The sequence below is a fragment of the Microchirus variegatus genome (assembly GCF_963457635.1).
Source record: "Microchirus variegatus genome assembly, chromosome: 12".
NCBI lineage: Eukaryota > Metazoa > Chordata > Actinopteri > Pleuronectiformes > Soleidae > Microchirus > Microchirus variegatus.
This window is the reverse complement of record NC_139813.1, coordinates 5,708,736-5,735,431: the sequence shown is the minus strand read 5'-3', so window position 1 is coordinate 5,735,431 and position 26,696 is coordinate 5,708,736. Positions and strand designations below refer to the sequence as shown.

Sequence of the window (26,696 nt, the reverse complement as noted above, 5' to 3'; positions counted from 1 at the left end):
GCCTCTTGCTTGTGGGCAGGTGCCAAATCCTGCTGGAAAATGAAATCAGCATCTACAAAAAGCAGAAGCAAGCGTGAAGTGCTCTAAAATGTCTTGGTAAACAGGTGCAGTGACATTGGTTTTCATAAAAACACAGTGGACCAACACCAGCAGATGACATTGCACCCCAAACCTATCACAGGCTGTGGAAACTTGGAAACACTGGACTTCAAGCAACTTGAACTTGAGCTTCTCCACAATTCCTCCACACTCTATGACCTTGGTATCCAAATGAACCCTCTAAAAAAATACTAGCTAAAAGCCTGTTGTGTAGCCTTGTGAATCAAACTGAGAGACCATTTTGAAGGCTCAGGAAAAATTTGCAGGTGTTTTGAGTTGATTAGCTGATTGGCATGTGACACAATAAAGTTACAATAGTGAACTTTTTCATCATATTCTAATTTTTTGAGATACTGAATTTTGGGTTCTTGTTAAATGTGAGCCAAAGACAAAAATAACCAAATACTTAAACTACTACAGCCTGAAATGAGCTTTTCCACGATATTCTAGTTATTGAGATGCACCTGTAAAATGACTTATTTTTGCAACCAGCGGAGTGTTGGCTATTTATGACATTCATACTTTCTGGTTAACTTCAACCCACAAACCGGAAGACGGTTTAATATTACTAGATAACCTAAAAGTAGTTAACCTGAAAAAAGTGGTTTCGGGGTTTACTCTTTAAGGTAGTGTTGTAGATGAACTCTGAAACTGTAGGTAAAGCTCTGTGGAGAGAAAGGCAGAAAAGCGACCAGACTTGCAAAGTTGGGCTTTAAGTTTAAATTTCAACAATTACAAATAACCCATGTTTGTGCAACGTGATCCTTTCTCTTATATGACGCGGCGTATGCAGCCTGTTTCAGTCGCTCCTGCTTACTTTAACTTTGTTTTCAACTTTTCTCTTTATTTTCTTTATCTTACTTGTTCTGTTTTTTCCTCATGCTGTATTTCTTCTTACTTTGCACAGAGCATCTGGAACAAAAACAATTTCCCCCCGGGGATTAATAAAGTATTCTGATTCTGATTCTGATTCTGATTGTTCTGAAGAAAAATCAGAAGAGTAATGTGGCCCCGTTAGTATCTATAATACCACTGGCTGTTTCATCAACAAATAACATTGAGCAAAAACTTCTATCTTTTTTTGCAAGCAAGGGTTTAAGGTCATAAATTAAGTCTGGAAAGATAAATCTGGGAGTATGTAGGAACCCAATAATGAAAGGATTACACCCCACAAAGACTTAAGACTCACACAGAGGAATTAGACCTGCTTAGCTTTTCTTTTCCTCGCCACACATTTTCAGCTGTGCAACTCTTGTCCTGCAGTATTTCCTCCTCCAAGTTTTCATTATAATCGCTGTCATTTGATTTGGTGCTAATGCTCTTCTCCACTTCTCTGTAATTATTTATTTCCCATGCGCTTCTCTCGTCTTCATCCTGGAATCACAATCCTGTGGCCAGAGATTGTGCCAAACATTAAGGGTGCTATCTCCTTTTATAGTGTTGTGGGTTAGTCTGCACCAACTGTAGTTTGTAATGTCAAGGTTCCAGGCTAACTACAGAGAACTACTACTGCTCTAATCTTGTATTTGTCTTCTGAATGAGAAACATTTTTTTTTTCTTTTAATATGAGAATATCTGTATATGAAACACTTTCTGCAACCTGGTGTCTGTATACAGCCTCAGTGCTTCGGGGGAAACAAGCTCAAACCACTTTTCCAATATTATTGAAAAATATACCTTATTCAGCTTCAATTTTTGTTCATGACCAATGTGTTTTCTCTTGTTATAGGATAGTCAGTGGCTTGGCTGCCCCACACAGTTTATTGTAAATCAACAGAAACAAATTCATCAATGAGGGCAAACTTTCATAAAAAAGTGTCCAATAACATTTTCTGCAACTTTTTTCCTCATTAAAGTGGCAAAATAGTGAAACATTATACACACAAATATTAAAAAGTGTTAGGTTTTATCAGTTTAAGCCTATGATTGTAATTTTGTTGAAAGATAGCCCGTCAGTTTGGTAATGGCTTTCTGAATGCACCACACTTAATATGTATTAATGCAAAATTGTTTTTGTTTTGGTGTGTGTGCATGGGAGATCATGTGGAAATGAACACTGTGCTATGTCTGGTGCAAAACATTTGATGTATGGTTTGCATTAGGATGCACCTGTGTGGTGCATTTTGGGGCTTTTCTACATAAGTCAACCTTTGTGCCATTCATTTTTGATGCATGGTCGCGTTGCTTGCTCTCACTCGTTTTCGGCTCTCTGTCCTCCAAGAGCACTAGGAAGAATGATCTTTTTCAGTGTGTGCACCCCTCAAATGGTCGTAGCTACAAGAAACCAAGCTGCAAAATTGAATGCCATGGTGTTGGGAAATTTCTCTCTCAGCAAGAAAATAATAATGTAGTGCAGCAATGAATTGTCATCACTAGGGCTGTAACTTTTTTTCCTCCAAAATTTGATATTACTTTGAACATGAGATGTAAAGTTCACATTCAAAGTGTAATTGCCTGCCTTTTAAAATAGAAACCCGCAGAGGCAGGGTTCTCATGGGATCTTCAATCCTTGAAAGTTTGTACATTTGAAGAAAAATGTCCAAGGCTTTTGAAAGTTTTTGAAAATCACTAGACATGGGTCATTGAAGGTGCTTGAATTTGTTACAAGGCAGGAGTTCAGTTGATATTTAGGTAAATGTCTCTTGCCACCACAAATTGCAAACACTGGCTTGCCAAAGATCCCAAGGACAGTCACTTGGCGAGATGCAGAGTGTGCTGCAAATCAAAGTGGACAACATTGAATTTGAGTCCTGGAAAGTCCTTGAAAAGTCCACCAAGATGTTGGAGCCATTCTAGTAATGCTCCAAAATATTTCTGTAATTATTTTAGTGAGTGAAGGAGTTTTCTTGTCCATGTTTGAAACACACCAGTGGGTTGATCAATTACATAATGGATTCATTGGTTTCAATGTTATTTTTTTTATAATGGAAATAAGGCATTTTATGGACCTAATGATTACTTGATTATATGTACTGTATATACTATATGTATATCCCTCTTATGGCGTGTTTTTCCGCCGGCTCGACTCACCTCAACTCGGCACGACATGATTAAGTTGTATTTCCACTATATTAGTACCTGGTACCTGATTGGTCAGAGTGCTGTCACAGGAAGAGTCATTCAACACAAGAATGAAGCTGAACAATGCCTAACTGTAGATCAGTTAGAAATTCTTAAAAATCCTAAAAATGTTAATCTCCAACAATTACCAGGGAAATATATATAATATATACATTATATATATTATAATATATATATATATATTTAACAGAGTAGTCTGGTGTATTTAGCGACAGCACTGCTGATCGCGATTGCGAGCGGCATCACAAACCCTGCTGCTGTATTTCAGTCCAGAGACTGTGTACTCCAGTCATGGAGGAAGCACTGAACAAATAGTTTTAATTAACTGATGATTCAGTTACATTGAAAACAACTGCTTTACAAGTCACTTGTCTGTGTGTGTCGTGTGTAAAACGGAGTCACGGCAGTTTCATGCACTCGTGCAGTGATGAGGCGAGGTGGGCTGGAACCATAGGTTATCTAGTATTTGTTTTGAGTTGCTAGTGAAAAATAAAAAAATAATGCACACAGTGCAAAAGTTAACAGTGTTGTGGAGTCAGATACATTTAATGAAAATTTAATTTCCTCTGCTGCCAAGCTCACTTTTTAGATTGTAGCTACAGGTTGTGAACAAACAGGCTGCCCTAAGGCCACCTCATCATTCCAGAATTCGAAATGAATCATTGACACCCTTGACGGATGGATAGAGCTCACACTGTGCGATCACCACAGCAGCGATATATCAAGCTGTTTGCACATCATTACGCCAAAGATTTTAACTGCAGAGTTACGCTTTCCCGTCTCTGCCTGACATTGTTGGCTTTATGTGCAGGGTCACATTTATCATAATTTATGGTTTCTGTCGCTCAACATTTCCGGAACAGTTAAACAGTTTGTCGTTGATGAAGTCCGAATTAATTATGCATGCAATTATGCAGCGGTATCAAACACAACTTTAACAACACACAAACTGTCACACCCAGACAAGCGGTAACAACCCTCAAGCAGGTTTTTAATTATTCTGTTAGAAATGTAGCTCAGCTCAGGTCTCATGTGCTTTGGATTTCTCATTTACTTTAGATATCTATGTATATTGGCTAACAAGTTTTGCATTTAAGACAGGAGGAGGCATCTTGGTTGTGACATCTTCTTCTTTTTTTTCTTTTTTTTTTTACCTAGGGACATGATAGTTGTCCAAAAGATAGGATGTAGGACTGCCAAAACATGAGGTGTATTTTTTTATCAGCTTTGGTTCAAGATGCCCCAGTAGGCTCATGCATGGAGGTTTGATTTATTTACACAAGATCAGTTTCTCATCTGCCCTCTTGTCTCAATATTTTTTCAAGATTTAAGTGCCCTATGACCTTCTTGTATTCTTATTAATGCATCGCAGCGGGAGCCATGAAAGTGCATGGAGACAAATGTTTCCCTATTCTCCTTGTGTGCCCAACGTGTGTTTACTTTGGTAGGTTTACTAAAGAGTAATGCTGGCAACGGCGTACATGGTATTTATGTCTTTCACGATGGTCACCATGTCAGATTATTAATCACAGTGGCATGGATTGTTGTTCATATGTCATTGGGGAGGTGAGCAAGGAGTTGTGATTCATGGCTAAATCAAGGAAAAAGTGCTATTGTGGGTGATGCTCGTGGAATTTGTCATGGTAGTCCCTTGAGGAGATGTCAAAGGGGCAGGGGTACAGTTACCAAGGCTTAATGAAATGTTGTTCAGTGGCACTATTCCACGCAGCAGCAGCAGCAGCAGCAGCAGCAGCAGCAGCAGCAGCCGCCCTTTTCCTCTTTGCCATGTTCATGTGTGCATGTTACATGTCAGGCGAGGCAGTAAAATAGAAAGATTTCTAACATGTTAGAAGAAGTTCTCGTCAGGATGTCGCTGAGTGTCCCAGACGCAGAGTCTCTGTTCTTCAATTGTGTTACACTGCACGTCCGTTCATCGTTCCCGATGTTTATAATCGGGCCCGACACTGTTAATGTGTCAGTCACGACCAAATCGCATGAAACTCTGCCTGAATTTGTGTAGTCTGATCCCGGCATAAGAGACACTAGAGAGTATCTGTCCTGGGGCAGAAGAAGGTTGAGCACGTGCCTTGAAAGCTGCGTGGCTTCAGTCCATCTCTGTCTGCTCCAGTGGTTAATCCGCCCTCCCTCCCTCCCTCCCTGAAGCCTGCTTGTCCTCTGAGCTTGCCTGGCCTTACACCCTGTTACATATGCCTTCCCACCCATCCTCACTGCTGCTACCCTCTCGTCATCCTCCTCTGTCTTCATCTCACAGCCTCCTTTTCTAGTTCAACACCCCGGCAGCCCACGCTTGATTGGATACCAAATCAATTTTTCCTCCATGAATACCTCTTAGTTCTGCTTTCCTTGTCACAATTAATTTTCAATTTTCAGCCCCCACGCTGTGCATTGGTAGCTAGAGCTCAAGAAGCATCCCATACGAAAGTTAAAGCAGGCACATTGACCTTGTTTCTTAAGAGCTCAATAGCATATTTGAAGCGTGTGAGAAGTGCCTTTTAACACGAGGTTGAGAGTGTGACATCAGCACCTGTTGCATTGCTGCCTGCACTATATGACTAAAATGGTCACCATCAGAGTGCTGTGTCCTTGTGTCCTTTGCTGCTAGGGCAGTAAGTAACTCCCCTCATCCACAGTCATCATCATTGTCATCATCTTCATCATCAACATCACCACCATCATCAGATTGGCTTGTGTGACTGTCCTTCCTAGAGTGATGAAGCTGGGTATATTCATATTAACGCAGTAGGTCCAAGTGTGTTGCAGGCAAGTTCATGAGTCGACACAAGCGTTAATACCAGCAGATGATCCTCTTGCATCAGTGTTGAGTTTGCTCATAAACTTATAAATGCCACCATGGGTAGTGATTGACCAACGACAACCAAAAAAACTTTTCTGTATGCTTTGAGCAAGGATTGTAAGTTCAGCTCTACTTATAGCACGAAGCAGTGCCATTCAGCTGTCATCTGCTGATCATCCGCTAATCGCTAATGAGCAATTTTAAGTTTGGCTGCAACTAACAACTATTTTGATAATGGACTAGTCTTTTTTTTTTTTTTTTTTTACAATTATCGCCAATTAAATTTATCAGCAACTCATTTTAACGGAAATTATTGACAATGACGACTAATCGCTTAAATGCAGGATGTTTGCGGTAATTTAACAACGTTGGAGTCATTGTGTATTTGGAGTATTTGTTCAGTACGTCCTCCATGACCGGAGCAATGATTCTGGACTGAAATACAGTGGCAGTGTGATGCCCGTCGCAGACCAGACTCCTCTGTTAAATATTGAGATTTTAGACATTTCCCTGGTAATTGTTGGAGATTAATCCACATTTTTAGGATTGTTAAGTCTTTTTAACTGATTTATAGTTCGGCAGTGTTCGGCTTAATCCTTGTGTCGGAGGTCTCTGGAGCACTCAGTCTGATACAGTCACATACAGCGGCAGTTTATGCAGCTCGCTGGTTGCCGGCCCTAGGTCCACACCTGCTGGATGTGGCAGGAGGAGGAGCAACTGTTTTCTGTCTGTAACGGTAAATATAGTGTCTCGTCAGAATGTGATTTTTGTTAATAGGGTGGTGGATGCGACGGTAGCTTGTTTATTTTTGTAACTGACGGCTTTGTGGACTAAACATACAAACTTCACATCATGCAAGAGTGGCAAGGAAGGTTTTTTCTGGATTAAGTTGCCACTACAGCCATTTTGCTATAACCTTTGAGTTAGTTAACTAATTATTATTATTCTTTTTAAAGGGGACATATTATACCCTATTCCTCCAAGTTAAACTAGTTCCCTGGTGTCCTAATGAACATGTCTGTGACATGCATTGGTCAAAATACCATACGGATGAAGCACCACAGCAGTTCAATCACCCTGCCATAAAAGTCCTGTTCACAACACTCTGTTTAGTGGTATCTCTTTCGGTCCACCTTAAGTAATAATAATAATTAAAAAAAAGTCAAACGAAACTTAAGGGACAGGAAATTACATCAGCCACAGAGGCTACTGGAAAAGTGATCATTTGCAGGCTATAGTAGGCACATTGCCGCCATATAACACGTATCCACTGGACAGATAAATCCTCTGAGGCTGGAAGTTTGTGTAGGACTCTTTGCTGCACTGTGGAGCCAAGAATAGAACTTTTCACGGACTTCGCGGGCTTCCAGTTTTCGGATACCGTTGCCCTCGCCAACACTCTCACATCTTTTACAGACAAAGCGGAGCTCCGCGAGACAACAATTCCAGGAATTTAGCTTATTGTGACGTCCCAACGAGTGCAGAAGTCAACATCGTGTGTTTTATCTCCTGTATTTAGACTGAGGACCACAAAAACATGACTGAGTCATATTTTTTCACACTTTGTTGACTGATAGGGCCTCCAAAGTCCCAAATATAAGGATTTAAATGATTAAAAAGTTGATTTAGCATAATATGCTAAAAAAAATGTCCTGTTTTGCCCAGGACAGGTCCATCCAAAAACCATCCAAGTTTTATGAAAATAAGAAAAGAAACTATTAAAGGTTTGAGAGGGACAAACTATTTTTGGATAGGCACATTTTACCTTGATGCAATGAAACTGTTGTATTTTCTCCACTTTGGATTTGTCTTTGTCAGGGTTAACATATTTTGTTGGACATAACTTGTGTGCTTGCAAGGAATTTGTTAAACGTGTTAGAGTAACAGCCTTATGAAGGTAAATGGAAATTCTTAGGGCTTTTAAAATTATTATTCTTTTTTGGCAGTTAGGAAATCTCAAAAGCACTTCATAGCAATTTGGTTTCAGGTACTTAACATTAAAAGCCTGCTAGAGGAACAAAGACACTGATTTACAATCATCTGCACAAAATAATAATTAAACAAAAAAACACTGAGACACAAAGATTTGGTACCTGTACATGACATTTTATGTCCTACTAAAACTGGAATGTTAAAGTGAAGCTAAACCCCTAAACCACTTTTTCAGGTATGAGTGTATGGGTATAATAGTAATGTTATTTACTGATCCAGGGGCAAAACTTCACTGTGTAGAGTTAAGTATTGAAATTATACATGTGATATAAATATCACATAAATATAAAATCTGTTCATCTATTGACTCTCTGGTCCAACACCAGCTACTCCTTCCCCTTTTTTAAAGGTTGGAGGTGTGGCTCTGTCTCTGTCCACCATGTAAAGCGTCTTGTTAGCAGCTCTTCGTTAGACAGCTGTAACTAGGAGTCGGATTTCATTACATTTCTATAGCGTTTTTCTATACACCGAAAGCGTGTACAAATTACCAATTATTTATTAACACATTCTCACTGGTGGTGGTGAGCTACCACTGCAGCCACAGCTTCTCTGGACCAGACTGATGGAAGAGTGGCTACCAATGTGCACCAAACGGCCCCTCCATCGTGACCACCACCGTGATCATTCATACACATATATAGAGACAAACAACTATTCAACCCTCACTGTCACACCTATGGTCAATTTAGATTGTCCAATTTACCTAATCCCTAATTGCATGTTTTTTTGTTGTTGAGATTTCACAATCAGGACAGGCCCACCCACTGCTCTGCACACTCCTCCTCCCATTTCTTGGCATCTTTTCTAAATCAGGCATTGAGTGGAGTTAGGGACATCCCATGACCTAGTAGAAAGGGAACTTAGTTGGTAAGCAAAGGGGTTTATGGTTCAAATCCCAACAAGGGTTGGGATTCTTCTGAACAGGAAGCCCAATCCCTCATTGAGAGGGAAGCAAAAAAAATATTAAAAAAGGCATTGAGTGGAATTGGCTGCAGAGGAGGCGGTTATACCTGTAAATATTTTTAGTCTGTCAAATGACTTTCGCATGTATACCTTGTATACCTCAGTTGGATCCAGGCTGGCCCCAGGCACCAAAACATTGCAAAATCCAGGATGGTATGTTTGTTAGATTGACAGAGCATAATAAATGAATGTGGCTTTAAGCCTCGGTATGTCATAATTTTGCATATATACATGTATCACATTGAGTTAGTGAGTGTCACTGAAATAGACATGTCCTTGAAAGTGCTTGAATTTTAGAGAAATCAAGTTGATATTGTAAATGTCACCACCGACTGTTCATGCCTGCATTGCTTGATGTACGTAGATCACAGAACAAACATCCAGTCATGATTACTATCTGTGTTGTGGACACTGTCCACTGTCTCTCTCCACCGTTGAAAACATTCCATGCAGAACAATGAGCGAGTAACCCTAAAGCCCAATTTATACTCCTGCGTAAAGTGCTCTGTGTAGGTTACACAGAGACTGCGTCGTCTCCGACTGCACGAAATATTTTTTAAGTGTCCGTCACTCCGTCAAGGGACAAAGGAGACGGCAAGAGCTGCGCTTGGTCCTCAGGACAGGCCGAGATAGCGCTGCTCTGTGCCGGCTCACAGTGCGCACCCGAGCGTCCACAGAGACGGAGCTCATCCCCGCCAACAACGTCGCTGCCAAACTATAAATACGTCATATCTTAATACACACAACACATGTTTAGACTATAAATGGCCAATTTCTCGCCTCAAATTATCTTAAAACTGCGTTCCGTGACACAGAAAAGTGAGAAACGGCCACTGTTTCAACAACAGTCTTTCTCTCTCTTTCTCTCTCGACGCCATTGCTCACTGTAGCCTGAAGCACAACAACCTTGCGCAGCGACCCCTACTGATCAGGCGGGAAATTGCACCGCGTATCCGTCACCACGACGCAGAAGTATGAAGGCTCGAGTCGTCTCCGTGGTGACACAGTCGGATAACGCATACGCAGTCTGAGAAGTATAATGTGGCCTTAAGCCAGAAAGAGCAAATGATGTGATGCCTGGGAAATGCAAATTCCAAGATTTCTGCCTACACAAAGAAAACTACAGACTTGCCCAAGTTCCCAAGGACAATCACTGCAGAATGTGCTGTAAATCAATAAAAGTACATATTGTGTGGCTTTTTTTTACAAGTTGCCCTCCCATCTTAAGCCGTGTCAGCAAGTTCAGAACTTGAATTTGAGGAAATTGGTCTGGACAGTCCTTGAATTTGATGTCAACCATGGTGTGGGAACCCTGTGGATTGAGCCACAGTTTGTTAGTTAGTCGAGTAAAGTCGACTGTGTTGCTCTTAGAAGGAACACAGCACCAGCTACCAGTGCAGTGGCTAATTTCAGCTGGAACCACTCTTTAGAAGGGGTGGCGTCATGTGGTATAGTGCACTATCTTGTCTTCCTCTGCCTTGATCTTGTTCAAACCGCAGTATTTAATTTTTGCAATTATTGTGGCAGCCCTACGTGCAAAACAGTACATCGTCTTAACGTACTGACTGCTATATATGACCTTTGCATGAGGACCACTGTTTGTGTGTGCCATTATGTCACATAAAAGCAGAGCTGGAAAGAAAGGCAGCTGCTGGAAAGCTTGTGTAGTGACAGCAGCTTTGCTGATAGCCAGAAGAAACAGCCAAGTTGAATGGAACGAAATTAATTAGTCAACGTTTAGACAGATTAATTGCAAGCATCCAAGTGCTGATTATGATGCGGCTATGTTGAAATTATCAAGAAAGAATTTGACAATAGAGAGTATGAGTTTGAATAATTCTGAAACGAGGTGTTACTTACTGATAAATGGTGAAATAAATAAACATCCTCATGAAATAATAGTGTGGTATTATAAACCTTTTTTTTTCTTAAATCAAACACTGACGATTTAATCTTGAGGAACACAGGTCTTCACTTCAGAAGCTCAGTGCAAGTCTTTGTTCAAATAAAAGTTTTTAATTGAATCGTTTGGAAGAAATATCAGCTTCATAAGGTTTATACTATTTTTCCCAGTGTTTTCTTTCATCTGCCCAAAAAGAGTATGATAGTGTTTTTTTTTTGTTTTTTTTTATCACTGCACCGTCAGTTCTTGGAGTTCTGTCCATGTGAGTGCTCCTCTCATCTGTCCATCTGTGTTAGTGTGATGTTGCCTGTCAGAACAGCACATTTGCAACTCTCTGCATCAGCTGGGGAAATGAAACCTGACATTTGGGTGGAAGTGGAAGTGTCATGGTGAAATGGTGGGCGCAAATTCAGAAGATGTAAGAGAGTGCAGGTCACCATGTTGTAATCACAACACTGGCTGTTGAGCAATACCAATGTATGTAATTTGTAAAATACGCATCAAATATTCATACACACAAGATGGAAGTGCCGCATAGAATCCTAAGTCTGTGCTGTTGCCAGTTTTTTTTTGTGATATGCCTGAATTTATTTCCTGTTTGGACTTATATGAAAAGGTATGACTGTGTGTGGGTTGGCTCTTTCAATTTCTAAATTATGTTGCTGAATTAGAGAAGAGGAAACCAATCTGGCTTCAATAATTCAGCTGTCGCAAGATGTCATGTACTGTAGGGCTGGGCAATTTGAGGAAATTATTTTATTGCAAGGGGTGAGCGTCCCTCACTAAAAGAAAGATTTCTAGAAACACAGGCTTGGACATTTATTTTCAATTAGAAGTTAGAATAAGCCAAATCTGTCACTTCGCATCTTCAAATGTTATTTTAGGCCTGCAACTCACGATTCTTTTCTGTCAAATATTTTCTCGATTAATTGATAAGTTGTTTGGTCAACAAAATGTAAGAAAAATGTTGATTGGTATTTCCCAAACCTGGAAATGTTGATGTTGTCAAAATGATTAATTAGCGGCATGCAGACTCAACAGACACGTCATGAAACCATGTCTAACTTTAATAAACACAGACATGCTGCATACCCACAGAAAGGTCAGAAACTTGATTAATAGCTCATAAAACATTGTTATGATCACCAAACACAGTTAAAACACCAATCGATCAAACCAGCAGGCATAGCAAGCACAGTAACGGTGTAAACATTGATAAGCGGTACCAGAGAATCAGCGTGATCATGTAAACAAAGAAAAAACTTGTCTGCTTGACAGCAGAAACATAGACTCCACAGAGTCCAGCAGTACATTTTTGTTATCTCTTTACAACCAAGATGCACTGATCCAACTGCAAAATAAGAGCAAAACAATAACTTGTTTTCAAGAAATACAATCAGAAATGTTTTACCCTTGCTGCTTATCAAAATAATTTGTATCCACCTGAATAAAACTGCTCTGAATGAGGAACTACAACTCCCAGCATGCTTTGGGGATTATTCCAGAGTGTCATTCCATCGTTCCACTGGAGAAGGGCGAATTTGCATTATGCACATTTGTGTTCTGATTCGAGCCTGATTCGATTCGGTCAGAGGATTAAAATGAGGAGTATTTGGCCAATGCAAGCCAGAGCTATGGCTCTGAGTACCTGAAGATGCTGTGGAGTCATTGAGTTGGCAGTAAACCTTTTTTGTTTAGAGCAATAGTGACATGTAAATAGAATGAAATGGATTTAATAATTCAACACCCAAGACATCTCAAATGGCACAACTGTACCAAAGTGGAGAACTTCTCAGCATCTCTTTACCATTTTACTCTGCTTCACTTCAGCACCATCAGTCTTTGCACAGCTAATGTCCACAATTTGTTACACAATTTCCTTGCGTGTTTAAGTGCCTATTGCATATTATCAAAGATGATGTTGATGATGTTATTCTTATTTTGATACCAAGATTATTCACATAGAGCTTGTAATTGCAAATGTATAAATAAAAAAGTTATTTATTTTGGACATGTCATTTTTGAGCAGGGGACCCAAAAAAGTAGCAGGGATGAAGAGGTTATTTGAAAAATATAATAAAAGTATGAAGTAAATATATCATGTGTGCTGCACATAGATACGCTGTATGAAAGTGTGAGTGAATGGGTGAATGGCAAAACTGTAGTGTACAGCAGCTTTTGAGTGGTCACCGAGAAAAGCGCTATATAAACACAAACCAATTACCATTTATATCGATATCAAATGATAAAAAACTGTTTATTGTGATAAGAGTTTAACCCCTTAACGACCAGCCCTAATTGGAATCTGATCTGAAATACACTTATTTCCCCATGTTCCATGTCAGTTTAGTATTCATTGTGTAACAGATTTGAAACACATTGATCAATAGATGAGTTGTTTTGGTCTAGAAAATTGTGAAAAATGTCTATTGTTTTCTCAAATTTCTTCTTTCCACAAGGCAAACTCAGTCTGATCTCACCTACAGGCACAAATAAACCAGAACATACTCACATTTAATTTTCATTAAAAAACACAAACTAATCGATTAATAATTAATTGAGGATTTAATTACTAGTTGTTGCAGATGGAGCATTACCAAACACAATGCCATCAACAATATTAACCACTTTATATACTCTAAGGCAAGGATGAGAAGTTAAAGATATTACTGTATACAACATATAATATACAGACCTCTTTTGACAGTATATATCAGTTGCTTAGCATTAGGTACATCCAAAATTGCAGCCTTTCCAGTTTGCTAATTGCATTTGTTTTCCCGATTGCAGTATCGATTTGAAAACAATTAGTCGTTCAGCCGTAATGAACTGCATAGTTTCTAATCAAAGGTACAATCCAGATGGAGAGAAACAAGGCTTCGCTTGAAGTCACAATGAGGAGTCGGAGCATTTAGCAAACCCAGAATTAAGAGGAAGACACTGTAGCGAGGAATAACATGCAAACCGCAAAAAAGAAAAGAATGATACAAGCCTTACAAATGAGTGGAGGAAGGAGCACATAATTGCTAATTTGTCCTCCAAAGATCATCTCTGTTGTGTTTATTAATGAGATTAAAGATTCTGGTCTGCAGACACAGTAGCTTGATGCACAGTTCTCTAATCACATAAACTTTGGGTTTTTATAGAATAAGAGGCTCTTCTACTGTCTGGCTAAATAATTGACAAGTGACCAGTGGTGTAAGCCGATATGATCATAGTTTACTTGGCAGCTACTAACTTTGTATTTTTTGTGCTGCTGTTTCTTTTTGAATAACCAGCGGTGAAGAGGCTGATGAAAGAGGCTGCTGAACTGAGGGATCCCACAGAGCACTACCACGCCCAGCCACTGGAAGTAAGATCATCACAGAGTAGCACAACAGTGCTTCTGTGCCTGTCAGTCTTTGTATGGTGTTATTTTTAACAGCCAGGAATCACCACCACCAAAACAACTATGACAACTCTTTCCATTCTGTGTTTTTACAGAGCACTTTTGGTGAATGCAAGATATATACACCTCTAAGCACTTTTAGTTTGGGAGGAATTTTGTGTCAAAAATAGTGATTTCAATCAAACAAAACTTACTGGTTCTAACAGACACTGTGGCATCACCCCAATTCTGGCTGCCCTGTTCCTTTTAGAATTGATTTTATGATTTTACTGATCACTTTTAAAGCTCGTATGGGGCTGGGCCCTAGCTACATTTCAATGATGTTGACCCCACTGCAGCATTAGCTCCTCGCACAGGACCTTCCTTGCTGTTCTAAAGTGGAGGCTTAAATCCAGAGGAGATGAGTTAATCAACGATGTCTTTTAAAATCACCTCTTAAAACCTGTTTTTATAGTCTGGCATTCTTGTGACATGTCTTTTTATTTTATTTTATTCAATTCACATGTTTTTACATGTATCTATCTTCACCCTTGTCCTGATTTTTGATGTTGGTGATTTTTTATCTTCCTCCTTTTAAACCTTCATTCTCGGTTGCTTTATTTATTTAAGTCTTTTATTACCATTATTAATGTACTTTTTATGTCTTGTTGCTTGTCTGTCAAATTGTGTTCTGTGAAAGCACTTTATAAATTCTAAACTTTAAAAGGTGCTATATAGATAAAGTTATTATTAGTATTATTATAAAACTTTAATTTTATCTTTTATATTATTATCAGTTATTCGGGCTGTACAATTTTGGCAACACCAGAAACACCACAATACCATATTGTCACAGTATTTTTGTCACAATACGATATTGTCGCGATACTCACAACAGCTCTCGTGACAGTGAGCACTTGTCACCATCTAGTGGACTGAAATGTCAATTGATTTTTTTTATGCTAATCCACGTCAATCAAACTTAAAGATAAGGATTGATTCTAAAATGTATTTAGTTTAAAACATGGTATTTAACCCATACTTTCCCTCTGTTATTATTAATTATTGTACAAGTAAATTTTATTTGTGTAGCACAAAATACAGATTCTATCTATCCTTCCATCCATCTTGTAATAGGGCAACTGCAACTAATTCTCAATGAATCCAGTACTTGTTTGGAAATATTTTGAAAAATGTTGATTGGTGTTTACCAAACCTGGATATTATGATGTTCTTGAATGTCTTGTTTGGTCCACAAACCAAAATTATTTAGTTTAAATAGTTTAGGTTTTTTTTGTCATATGGAGCAAAGAAACCAGAAAATATTAACATAACTTGTTTTAATTATTGAATAAACACTCAAACTGATTCATCGTTGCAGCCCTAAACTGCAGTTTTGATTTAAAAACCATTAATTGTTCAGCCCTATCAATATTAATAACTTGGTCTTCAATCAGGTGACATAATCATAATAATGATCAATATCAACTGATTTGAAAATGTTTATAGTTTCGCCATATTGTACTGCCTTCGTTGTGGCCCTTGTTTAGATTATAAAAGAGTATCTTATACCACCCTGTGCAAATCCAAGCAGAAGAATTAAGTAAACGTAGCCATACAGAGTTAAAGTCAGTGTTGGATATTAGCACTTTACACAGACATGAGGAATCACAGGGTTAGGGTTCTTGAAGTAACATTTCCCACTCCTCCTTTCCGCAGGATAACCTATTTGAATGGCACTTTTCCGTACGTGGTCCTCCGGATTCCGATTTCGACGGAGGCGTATACCACGGCAGGATCGTTCTGCCCCCAGAATATCCCATGAAGCCCCCCAGCATCATCCTCCTCACAGTAAGTAAGGCTGCCAAAGGCCGCAGCTCACTCGCGTCTCGATTATTCCCCTCGCTGAGGCGGAGCAGGAAGACATCACATCCGATGATCAAAGAGCGGAAAACAGACAGCATGTCATTTAACCTTCAGCCATTTTGGAGTTGCATCACACGAAGTGACAGTTGTCAGAATAATGCCTGGCCTGTCACCAAACTGTCAGCTGGATTTGCACTGCTTTTGTGAAACTAGGAGGTTGTGTGATTGTGTTCAGACAGATGGATGACACTTGCGCTAATTGCAGCCTGATAAAAGCCACAGTGCTCTTGCCTTGTTGTTGTGATAGCCTGAGGTTTTCTTATGCATATGTCTTATTTCTTCTTTTCGCTTTGCAAACTCGCTTTTGTCGAACAGCTGCCCGCATTCCATCATTCCTCATTCCTCCCTCAAACCACCATGTCAGTTTGCTTGTCATAATTTTTGGTAATGCATGTTTTATTCATTTCTTCCCTCCCACGTACTCAAACCTTCTCCTTATTGCCTCTCCATCTAGCCAAATGGAAGATTCGAAGTTGGGAAGAAGATTTGTCTGAGCATCTCTGGCCACCATCCAGAGACCTGGCAGCCGTCCTGGAGCAGTAAGTATCCTCACTGATGACATCCTTTTCTTCTCCCTCTGCAGAAGTAATTCTGGAAAATAATAAAAGGGTTACAAAGAAGAGCTCCAAAATTTGTTCACTGATATTTCTCACAAGAACATGGATGTTCTTGTAGTTTGCACATTGTTGTGACACGTTTTTTTTTTACATGTGTCCTGAGGAGGATGTGGTGTTTCTGTCCATTGTAGTTATGAATCACAAGATTCTTAAATAAAAGCTAAGAGAAATATGATGACAAATAATAGCAACTGAAACAGGTAATGAGTTGGTAATTAGAGACATTGATGAGTTACGTGCCTTGCTGCCCTTTAATCACTTATGTCTCCTAATTACAGGATGTTGTATGGCATCCATTTCATCACTACACCACACTCTTGTCACTTTGCTGTTGAATTTCTTTGTTTCAACGTTTGAACAATGTAGATGCTCCCTGCTAATCCTATGTAAATGTGTTTCATTTAAAGGAATAGCAGAAAGGGATCCATTTGCTATAACCCACTAGTTGTTTCTGATACATCTCTGCAGGGCGTTTCTGCTCCACTGATGGTAGAATGTCACATTCAGCCCAAAAATAATTAATGTGTGCATTTTTCTGCTTAAAATGAAGAAATGCACCGAGTCCAGGTCTATGAGGCAAACTGGGAATTATGAATGTTAGAATAGAAGTTGATTAATTGAAGAAGCAGCAGACATGGCTGTTGTTGGACTGAAGGCAGTAGACGTAGGAAGTGTTCTCTTTAATTGAACAACATTAAACAACAAGTTATAAGCAAAAACAATTAAGCTGCTTACTAAATTCTTACATTTATTTGGTAAATTGACAGGTAGGTTATAACTGGAGGTTTAAAGATACTGCAGTCTTTGGTTGGAATGGACTTGAGGTGTATTTAAGCACTGATGTCCCGCTATGTTTGAGTTATTGAGTAGCCTGGATTAGACCCCGTTATCTACCAATAAAACAATGCAGGAATAGGGCTAGGCAATATTGAAAACTATTATAATATTATTTCATTTGATATCAATATATCACAGTAAAAATCAAATCAATCTTTCTGTAAGATGTCTGTCAAGCGTCCTCTTTGACAGTTATGTGATTAACAGACAGATATTCCTTGCATTTATTGATATCTTCCTTATCCATATTATCTACAGTTTTCCCAAATCATTTGTAATGTTAAAGAAAGACACAAAACCAAAAATAATCAAATAGCCTTTTTACGTAACTTTTTTTTTCTCATATATTGTTGTTTTTTTGATTGGTCACTGCAAAGTAATTCATATAAAAGGGAGGCAGAAGAGCATGTTTTCTTGCTTTTTTTATGTCTGAAGAAAAAACTGATTGAAACTTTGTTTCTTTCAAGAGCTTATTTTCACTTTTTTTTTTTACTGGCACCCATCCTGTAGCCCAGTTCTGCTTTCATGTTTCCTCCCAGCATGGGGGTTCCATCACTGGGAACTCGGTGGGGGACGGTGCATCTGCCTCAAAGCCTTTTTCCCCCCGACTGGTTCTGTCCCGTAACTTAAAAAATACTTAAAAAAATAAAAATTAAATCAGAGACAATGTTTGCTACAATAGGACACGTGGCTGGCCTTGCCTCAGAGATTTGACAACCCCTCCTGCGATCTTAAAATGCTGTGAACAAGTTGTGTCTCATCCTCTTTGGATCGACCGCAGGAGGCCTGCCTGAATAATTACACCCAGCTCTGAAAGTCACACTCGGGCAGCAGTGATTCCCACTGCTCTTGGTTGCTGCTTTACTTTGTACGTCATGCCAACACGTTTAATTAAGTGTGGCCAAGTAATTTAAACATTTCCTCTGATGTCACTGCGGAGGAGATTTCACGTTTTTACATATTCCTACTTGTTTAGATACATATGTAAATGTTCTTGTTCATAAATATGTATATACATTTTACCTCAAGCACTTTTCCCTGGTTTGTTTGTATAGAATCATTATGGTCTCCAAAATTTGTTAAGGTTTATTCTTTACTTAAGTTTTGCCATAGATGCATGAGTTTTTATACAGAATGGCACAGGTTGTCAAATAGGAAGAGTGGCTGGTGTTTTGTTTTCACACCCCCATATATCCATTCCTCTTTCCAAAACATGATTCAAAAGGTTATAGAGCTGGCACCTATCTCCAAAGATGCACTGCTGTTAATAAAGTAAAAAGTGCTGCATCTTTGACAACCTTCCACTCTCACTTTGATTTTTCTGGCTTCCTAATTTAATGACAGTCAGGCCCTATTCATGTAGTGATTCTTTATCTCCGCACAGACTGCACTTGCAGTTACATAATTTGACAAGACGTGTAGCCAACTGTTAAAAAGGAGGAAATGTGGGGAAAGTCAAAGATTTCTCCAGGAGATACTGTTTGGTGTTGAAGACACTACGGGCAAAAACGATTTGTATTTGTTGAAAAAAAATGAATTATTCAAACGCTCGATAAATCACTATTTAATTAATGTCCACTTTAGCATTGGAATGGTTTTAGAGTCCCTTCACGCTTGTACATAAAATTTAAGGTCATTCCAATTTTAACTTTTTTAAGTCCCACTCCATAATAGGAAGATAATAGTGAGATGTAGTAATGACTAAAATGGTCTGATGGTGATGAATACTCCAAATGAGTAGGATGGAATAAATGGAATCCTGATTATGTTTGGGGGTGTGTTCTGGTTATGCATCTGTCCGTCGAAAACAGTAATATCATGGATGAGTTGATTCCTCTTATGAGCTCATAGAAACCTAAATATGCACTGCCATTGAACGCCAGTTGAAATCTATATATCTGGTAACCTAACATACAAAAAACAAATAAAAAAAAAAGGTGGCTGAAAACCAAGAAAATATACTCCATCATAGAAAGCTTTTCAAACAGCGCAACATTACTGGCAAAATTGTCATGCCAATAGCACAGTGGTACATACACCATCCCTCAAATGTGATGGTAATTTCCCTCTGTGCAGCTCTTGTGGACTTCAGAATATTGGTCACTGCCAGGTGTAGAGAACAGAGTGTTCTGCCACTGCTTTTACAGTGTGTTGTGTTGTTTCTTGCTTTTTATATTGTGTATTTTGGGGATTTTTTTTATTTTTTATTTTTTTGTTTATCAGCTGTGATTAGTTGAAAGAACGTGCAATAATATACAATTAGTCAACAACGCTTAAAGAGGAACTAGACCGGAAGTTCCTATTATCGCTGTTTTTTTTGGTGTGTATCTGCGTCATTACCTTGATGAACACTGACGGTTCGAAACAAACAGTTCAGCCATTGCTGAGAACGTTGTGTTTTATTGTAATCTCGGGGCTCAACGAGATCACTGAAAATCCCGTAATAGTTACGTAAGCAGCGGTTCTCCTGAACAACCGATTGTCCTGCTCCGGGCGGTAGTCCGGGCACATCCGGTTACCTACATTGAACCGCAGAAGAAGAATAACGTCCGTTGTGGAGGTGTTTCACGAGCAACAGTGTCTTCTGACTCTGGGTCTGACTCCGGTTTAAAGCCATAAAAGGGACTGCGGCGGGGAGTCGTGACGAAGCTATTTTTAAACACTGTTAAAACAATGTTTTGATAATGAGGAGCAGTGCATCCGCCGTTCCAGAGGGGGGCGCTGCGCTTCTGAGAACGGATGTGCTGGATAGTACTGGCCAATCACAAGACTCTGTCTTCTGGGGGTGAAAGTTCACTCTGAAATCTTGCACCAGAAAAATACCGTCAGAAAAGAGGATTTCTATCAGCTAGTTCACAGCAACTAGGAGGTTTTTGACCATAAAAACAAGTTAATATATGTAAGTAGACCTCCATAACTAACATATATGTGAAACAGGACCACTCTATGTGACCTTTAAACAACAATTAAAATAGGTCAACACTGATTTAATGAAGGCACTACCTCTGGAAAGGCATGTTCAATAACTGCAATGCACTATAGGAAGTGCTGAAAGAAAAACACCCATTTCTTCCACTTAATGCTTTCTGAACCAACAAAAGAAGAATGAATGGGGGAAAAACATGCTTATATTCTAGGAGACATTTAGGAAACAGTTTATCAATTATTCACACTGGGGGCTTGTCAGAGGTATATCACACTGCTTTGAGGAGGTAGAATAAACAAAAACAAAAAAGTAAACAACGTAATAGGTAACACTGGAGCTGAGTCACTCTAGCAAGCCTTTATGTTCACACACAAACATTATGCTGTGTTTCCATCCCGGTATGGTTTGGTTTGGTTTGGTACAGTATGGTTTGTAATCGTAAAGCCTTGGTTCAGGCTTCCTTTTCAACTGAGAACAGTACCTTTACTTGGTCGGCGGGGTGTGGATGTAGCGTGACGTTGTAACGGTGCGTTGACATTGAACAGCAATTTATATGATTGATCATTTTTATTATTGTGTTATGCACCATTATTTAAACATACAGATCACAACCAGCGATTTTTTTTTTCTCAAAACTTTAGAAACAAAGGTCGCCAACTTGTATACATTTAACTTAAACATCCATTCCATTCCGTCATCATCAGTGTACCAGAATATTTCAGCATTTTGACAATACATTTTTCAAAACATTTTTAAATGTGCCAACTACAAGGGCGAGCGATAGCAGAGCAGCATATTTTCTGTGTAAAGCTGTTGAATCTGCTTTGTCTGCAACTAAATACCAGCCAAATGCCTGTTCATGTGTTGGAGTAACCCTGAAGTTTTTACAACCCTTCGGCCTTGGAGTCTCCTAAGTCTCCTTTGTCCGCCTCCACTACAGTCTTTTAGCTAAAACAACGAAAGCTGGCTACTTTGCAAAAAAAATTGAATATAATATTCTAAAAAAATATTCAATTGTGGCTTGTGAGTTGTCTCTGATGAGTAACGCATAGGGATTTGTGGTCCCTTTGGGAGAAACAGGTGACTGACAAAGCAAGGAATATTATCAGCCTGCCCAAACATATGCTTCCATTGGAATTCTCCCTGATGCCTTTTGGCTGATGTTTCAGTGCATCCCTGACGAATTTGAATCGCTAATTCCATGTCATTTGTTCCTTCTGCAATTAGGCTGCTAAACACAGTCATTACTTGTTTTGCATTAAGTTAATTTGAATATTTAAGCATTATTAATCCTTTACTTATTGCTCATTTATTGGTCTTTTTATTGGGTTTTTGCCGTTTACTGGTTTATTGTTATGACTTTGTTTCCCTTGATATTTACACAGTAACTGTAGAGTTTGTAGAGGCTGCATATGTGTATGGACTGGGAAGCTGCAAATGAATTGCCCATTTGGGATCAACAATGTTGTCTGAATCTGAAAATGACCGTACTTCTGCACACGCAACAGCGGTGTGGTAAACAGATATATCAGACCACTGAATGTCACTATTGACCAATGACAATCAAGTATGTTGGCTAATGTACCAAGTGCAGTTGATTACAGAATATTTTTGTTCATGTTAAGAACATTACTAGTGTTTATTCTGAATAAACAGAAATAATTGTCACTTTCACCCGTTTTTGTAGTGCCAGTCATTTCCCAAAATATGTAGCCAGACATTTTAGCTTTTTATTTTATATTATTCTCTGAGCTTTTTCAATGTATACACCCACCCTAAATTTGAGTGCTTTACCTCGAAAAAAATATCTATCATAAAAAACATTTCAGAACTTTTACTTAACTTATTTTTATTTCTGTGTTGACTGAATAGGACAAGTAGGACTGATTGGGGAGACAGTGCTCCATGAGGCACTGCAAAAAAAGTGTTGATACCAGTGCTTGGATATATATATGTATATATATATATATGTTGTATTGTGGAAGGAAATTCAACACATATTTAGCACATTATGAGTGGAAATTGAACAATATAGCATGACATCAAACATAATCACCTGGCATCTACAGCTTCTAGGTTGTCCAGATGCTAAAGCTGGACTACACTAAGGGGCTGTCCACACTAAAATGAGTCTAGATGAATCTGCCAAAGTTTTTTTCTTTTTTTTTCTTTTAATCATATTGGCAATTCATCCACAGGGAAACCACATGTTGGCAGCCTTGAAACACTGTTATCTGGAAATGGGTCCAAAAGAAAATCTCAAAACACCACCCTTTTTGTTTTTCTAAAACAAAGATGTCATAATTCCACCTCTGTTTTGCCCTGGCATTTACTGTCTGTATCTTTGTCGTTCTCCATTTTTTGGTGTAGCAGCACCATGTACAGGCCTGGCATATGCACTACAGTCTTTATTGTCGTCTTAGCGTTTCCTCTGGATTTCCCGAAAAGATTGCTGTGTTTACAAAGAACTCTTTCAAAACGACTAAGAAAAAGATTGATTATGTTTTGTCCTGTTTCTGTGTGAATTGGCCCTGACACATGAAAATGGAAGGGTTTGATGCTTGGCAGTGGAGGTGGCTATTGGAAGCTAGCAGAGCAGTTTCTCAATACATAGGAAGAATTGCTAATGATGCTAAAGTGATGGTGATGTCATGTCTACCATTATTGGGTGTACTTACTACAAAAAAAAGAATAGTCATGAGGTGAAAATCTTGTCCGAATGCTTTGTTTGGGCTGAGTAGTGTTCAATTTCAACGTAAAACGTGACTTGAATGGCTAGCGCTTGTCCTGGAATAATTTGCATAAAGTATTTTTATTGACTGATCCGCAAACCAGTGCTTTTTTCCTCTGAAGCACACAATGTGAGCAAAGCAAAGCTTTCATCCTTACTGATAATAAAATAACTCTAAATCATGTCACAGACATAGATTACAATAATCTAGGACACATCTCGACTATACAGGTAGTTTTTATATGAATTCAAGTTTTTCTCATATAAAGATGTAGTTAATGTGCAGTGCAGCATCTGAAAAGTTACTCTGTGAGTTGCATCAGGGCTATATCCATCATAGTTGGGCATATGTTGCAACCACACACCACCAGCTGCAATCTGTTCCTTTCAGAGTTCTATGTTCTGGTTGACTGGATGATGTAGTGGCTACATCCTCTCTTATTGGCCGTTCCCTGTGTCCCTCTGCTCACCTCAGCTCTATTTCCTCCTCAGTATACTCTGAGGAGGAAATAGCATAAGAGGCTCCTTGTCATCAGCACATTTCCTTTCCCTTCTTTAAATTGTTATGACTTTGCAGATAATTTGTTTGCTCACAAACTAGTAAATGCAAAATGTCCTGGTCTAATTATCCAATGAGTGCATGCTGATTGGTAAGGGTTTCAAGATGGCTGCCACTATACAAACACTGCAAATCTTATACATAATTAGAGCTGCGGCTAACAATTATATTCATAATCGATTAATCTGTCAAGTATTTTCTCTATTAATTGAGTAATTGTTTGGTCCAAAAAATGTCAGAAAAATATTGATTAGTGTTTGTCAAACCTGGAAATGATGATGTATTCAAATGTCTTGTTTTGTCTACAAACGAAAATGATTCAGTTTTAATGATTTCTTTGTTATATGGAGCAGAAAATATTCATATTTAAGTAGCTAACATGATCGGAAATCTTGTTTTAATGATAAAAAAACCCCTCAAACTGATAAATTCATTATCAAAATAGTTGACTATTCATTTAGTAATCGATTAATTGTTTCAGCCCTTTACATAATACTGTATTTATTTTTTATGAATTTTTATTCATATACATGTTGCTACACTGTTTGTGTGCGCAAAATACCATGTAGAGCATTCTTATCGACTGGCATTGTTAACAATGGCTATGCTGAGATATGTTTCCATCTTCTGAACTGGAATGCGGTAAACTCGATGGTGACTTCACTCCCAGTTTTGACTTTCAGCTTCAAATGTATGCAATATGACAACTTATTTGTTTTATTTTAATATAAAGGAATGGTGCATTTACTGAATGTGAATAAATGTACACGTTTCAGTAAAACAAAATCAAATATACATCTTATAGTAAACAACATGTATTATTTATTTTAGTATTTAGTATTATAATATTTCTGTTCCCCTCTGTTGGGCTTCCTAACATCACAGCTTCTGAGTGCAACATAACAGCTGGAAGTAGAAGCTCTGCCGTTGTGCACTATTACTCGAGTAAGTGAATGCACCACCAATTCGATTTAAAACTGCAGAATTAAATCATACAACTCATCAGGAGTTGACATATCCCTTGGCACACAAGCCAAAAAAAATACCAGCAGTGGCAACGTCACGATTTTATAAACTTGAGGAAGGTTCCTCTGCTTCACACAGAGATATGAAGGCAGACAATGCCTGCAAAAAACAGATAAACAAATGTATACATACATAAATATAACAGGAATTAAGAGAGGAGAGGGAGTGGATGAGATGGTTGTTTTTATGTAATTCTTACATTTATTTTTTTATTATTTTTGACACTCCTGGAACACTCTCTTCCACATAGAAATTGCCATTCAAGTCACTCGGAGCGATTAGCATACTTTGTTCCCCCATATTTATTTTTTCCCGGCGTGTTTGTTCATCTGTCTTGTCTTTCATCTTTATTACTCTAGGTCTGTGTGCAATTTGTTCTCCCTCACAGTGTTGCTTATGTTTTGTATGCCTCATGTCTGTTTTGTGCTGCTTTGCTTATTCTTACTACTAATAATAATATTAAAAATACCTGGACCTGGACACTCGTGTGCACTGTCCTCACAGACACTGTGGTAAATCCAGGCTGAGCTAAGCACCATTCCCACTTATGTAACATCATTTCGGAACATGACAACATGAATCAACCTGTCTTGTAATTTAACCTCCCCTCTGTTTTTAACAAGCAATGTTTAACATGCTCTGGTTTTAAATTTTTCTTTATCTCTTCTTTGTTTGTCTTTCTCCTCCAGTCCGGACTGCCCTAATAGCTATAATCGGATTCATGCCAACAAAAGGAGAGGGAGCCATAGGATCTCTTGATTATACCCCAGAGGAAAGGAGGACCCTGGCCAAAAAGTAAGATCTGGTAGATGAAAAGCTTTCCGGTGTTTACTCTCTTGCAGAGAATGTGTTGTGAATGCATTATTATTGAAAGAATATGATAATGAGGTGAAATGCGTGGAGTGGTGTGGAGCCATGCGTGTCCTATAAATGATATGATCTTGCAGGTGGGATTAGCAAACACAGGCTGAGGATATGATCAGTGCTAGCGCTACATGCACAGAAGGATTACATTAACCCAACTAACCCTGCCCAAGCATGTAACACAACCTGAGCCATGGAGGACGTGGCTCCTGCTAATAACTTCTCAGGCACAATAGAAAAGGAGACCGTTCCAGCCAGCCCAGGCATTTCTAGATGACAAATTCATTATCACCAAAATATCCAGTCTCTAGAGGAAGCATGAGTGGGCACATTGCTCCTTATTTCACACTACATTTCCCTCAGAGAACATGGTACAAAGCCAGCATATGAGAGGCTCCAGCTAAAGGCACTCTTCTATTAGCAGTTTAGACAGGGTCTTGATCAGCTGGCTGTTTCATTAGCACATGGTGATGAGATAGACACTAAGGCACACTTCGCTATAAATTCGTAGCTGCTTATCTCCCTGATGGAAAACTTTTTCCCCCCCCTCTTCTCAGTCTATGGCTGAGGCAGCATTTCCCTTTGGTTTTCTCATCTCCTGTTTCTATGCCCCTGGTGATTGGAAGAGCTGTCAGTCAGCAAAAACACTGCAGAAAAAGGCTCCTGTCCAATAGTTTGCCAGGTTTATGACTGACAAGTAAACTGCCATAGAAGTGGGCTAGCAAGATATTGGGCTGGACAAAACAAAATTAGGACTCAGTGGAGGTCCAGAAGTGTCACTGATGTAAGTATGAAAAATGTCACTCACTCCTGACACCTGAATGCCCATGTCATATACAGGAAACTTGATGTCATTAGTGGGATTGCTGCAAACAGTTCCACGATATGTTGTTCTGTGGTGGCCATCTGTTTGGTTTGTCGGTAAACTAGATCTAAATACTTCAACATAGACATTTTATTTAAACTTCAAAACCTCCATCTAAATTAAGA

The 26,696-nt window shown here is 38.8% G+C and overlaps 1 protein-coding gene across 1 annotated transcript in view; it reads left to right on the top strand.

Annotated features, from left to right (window-relative positions):
* Positions 1-26,696, top strand: part of ube2j1 (ubiquitin-conjugating enzyme E2, J1) — a 57,421-nt gene that overhangs the window by 7,676 nt on the left and 23,049 nt on the right. Inside the window, exons 2-5 of the mRNA XM_083898293.1 lie at positions 14,132-14,205; positions 15,940-16,071; positions 16,601-16,685; positions 25,532-25,637. Coding sequence (XP_083754419.1) covers positions 14,132-14,205; positions 15,940-16,071; positions 16,601-16,685; positions 25,532-25,637 — 397 coding nt within the window. The remainder of the gene's footprint in view (positions 1-14,131; positions 14,206-15,939; positions 16,072-16,600; positions 16,686-25,531; positions 25,638-26,696) is intronic.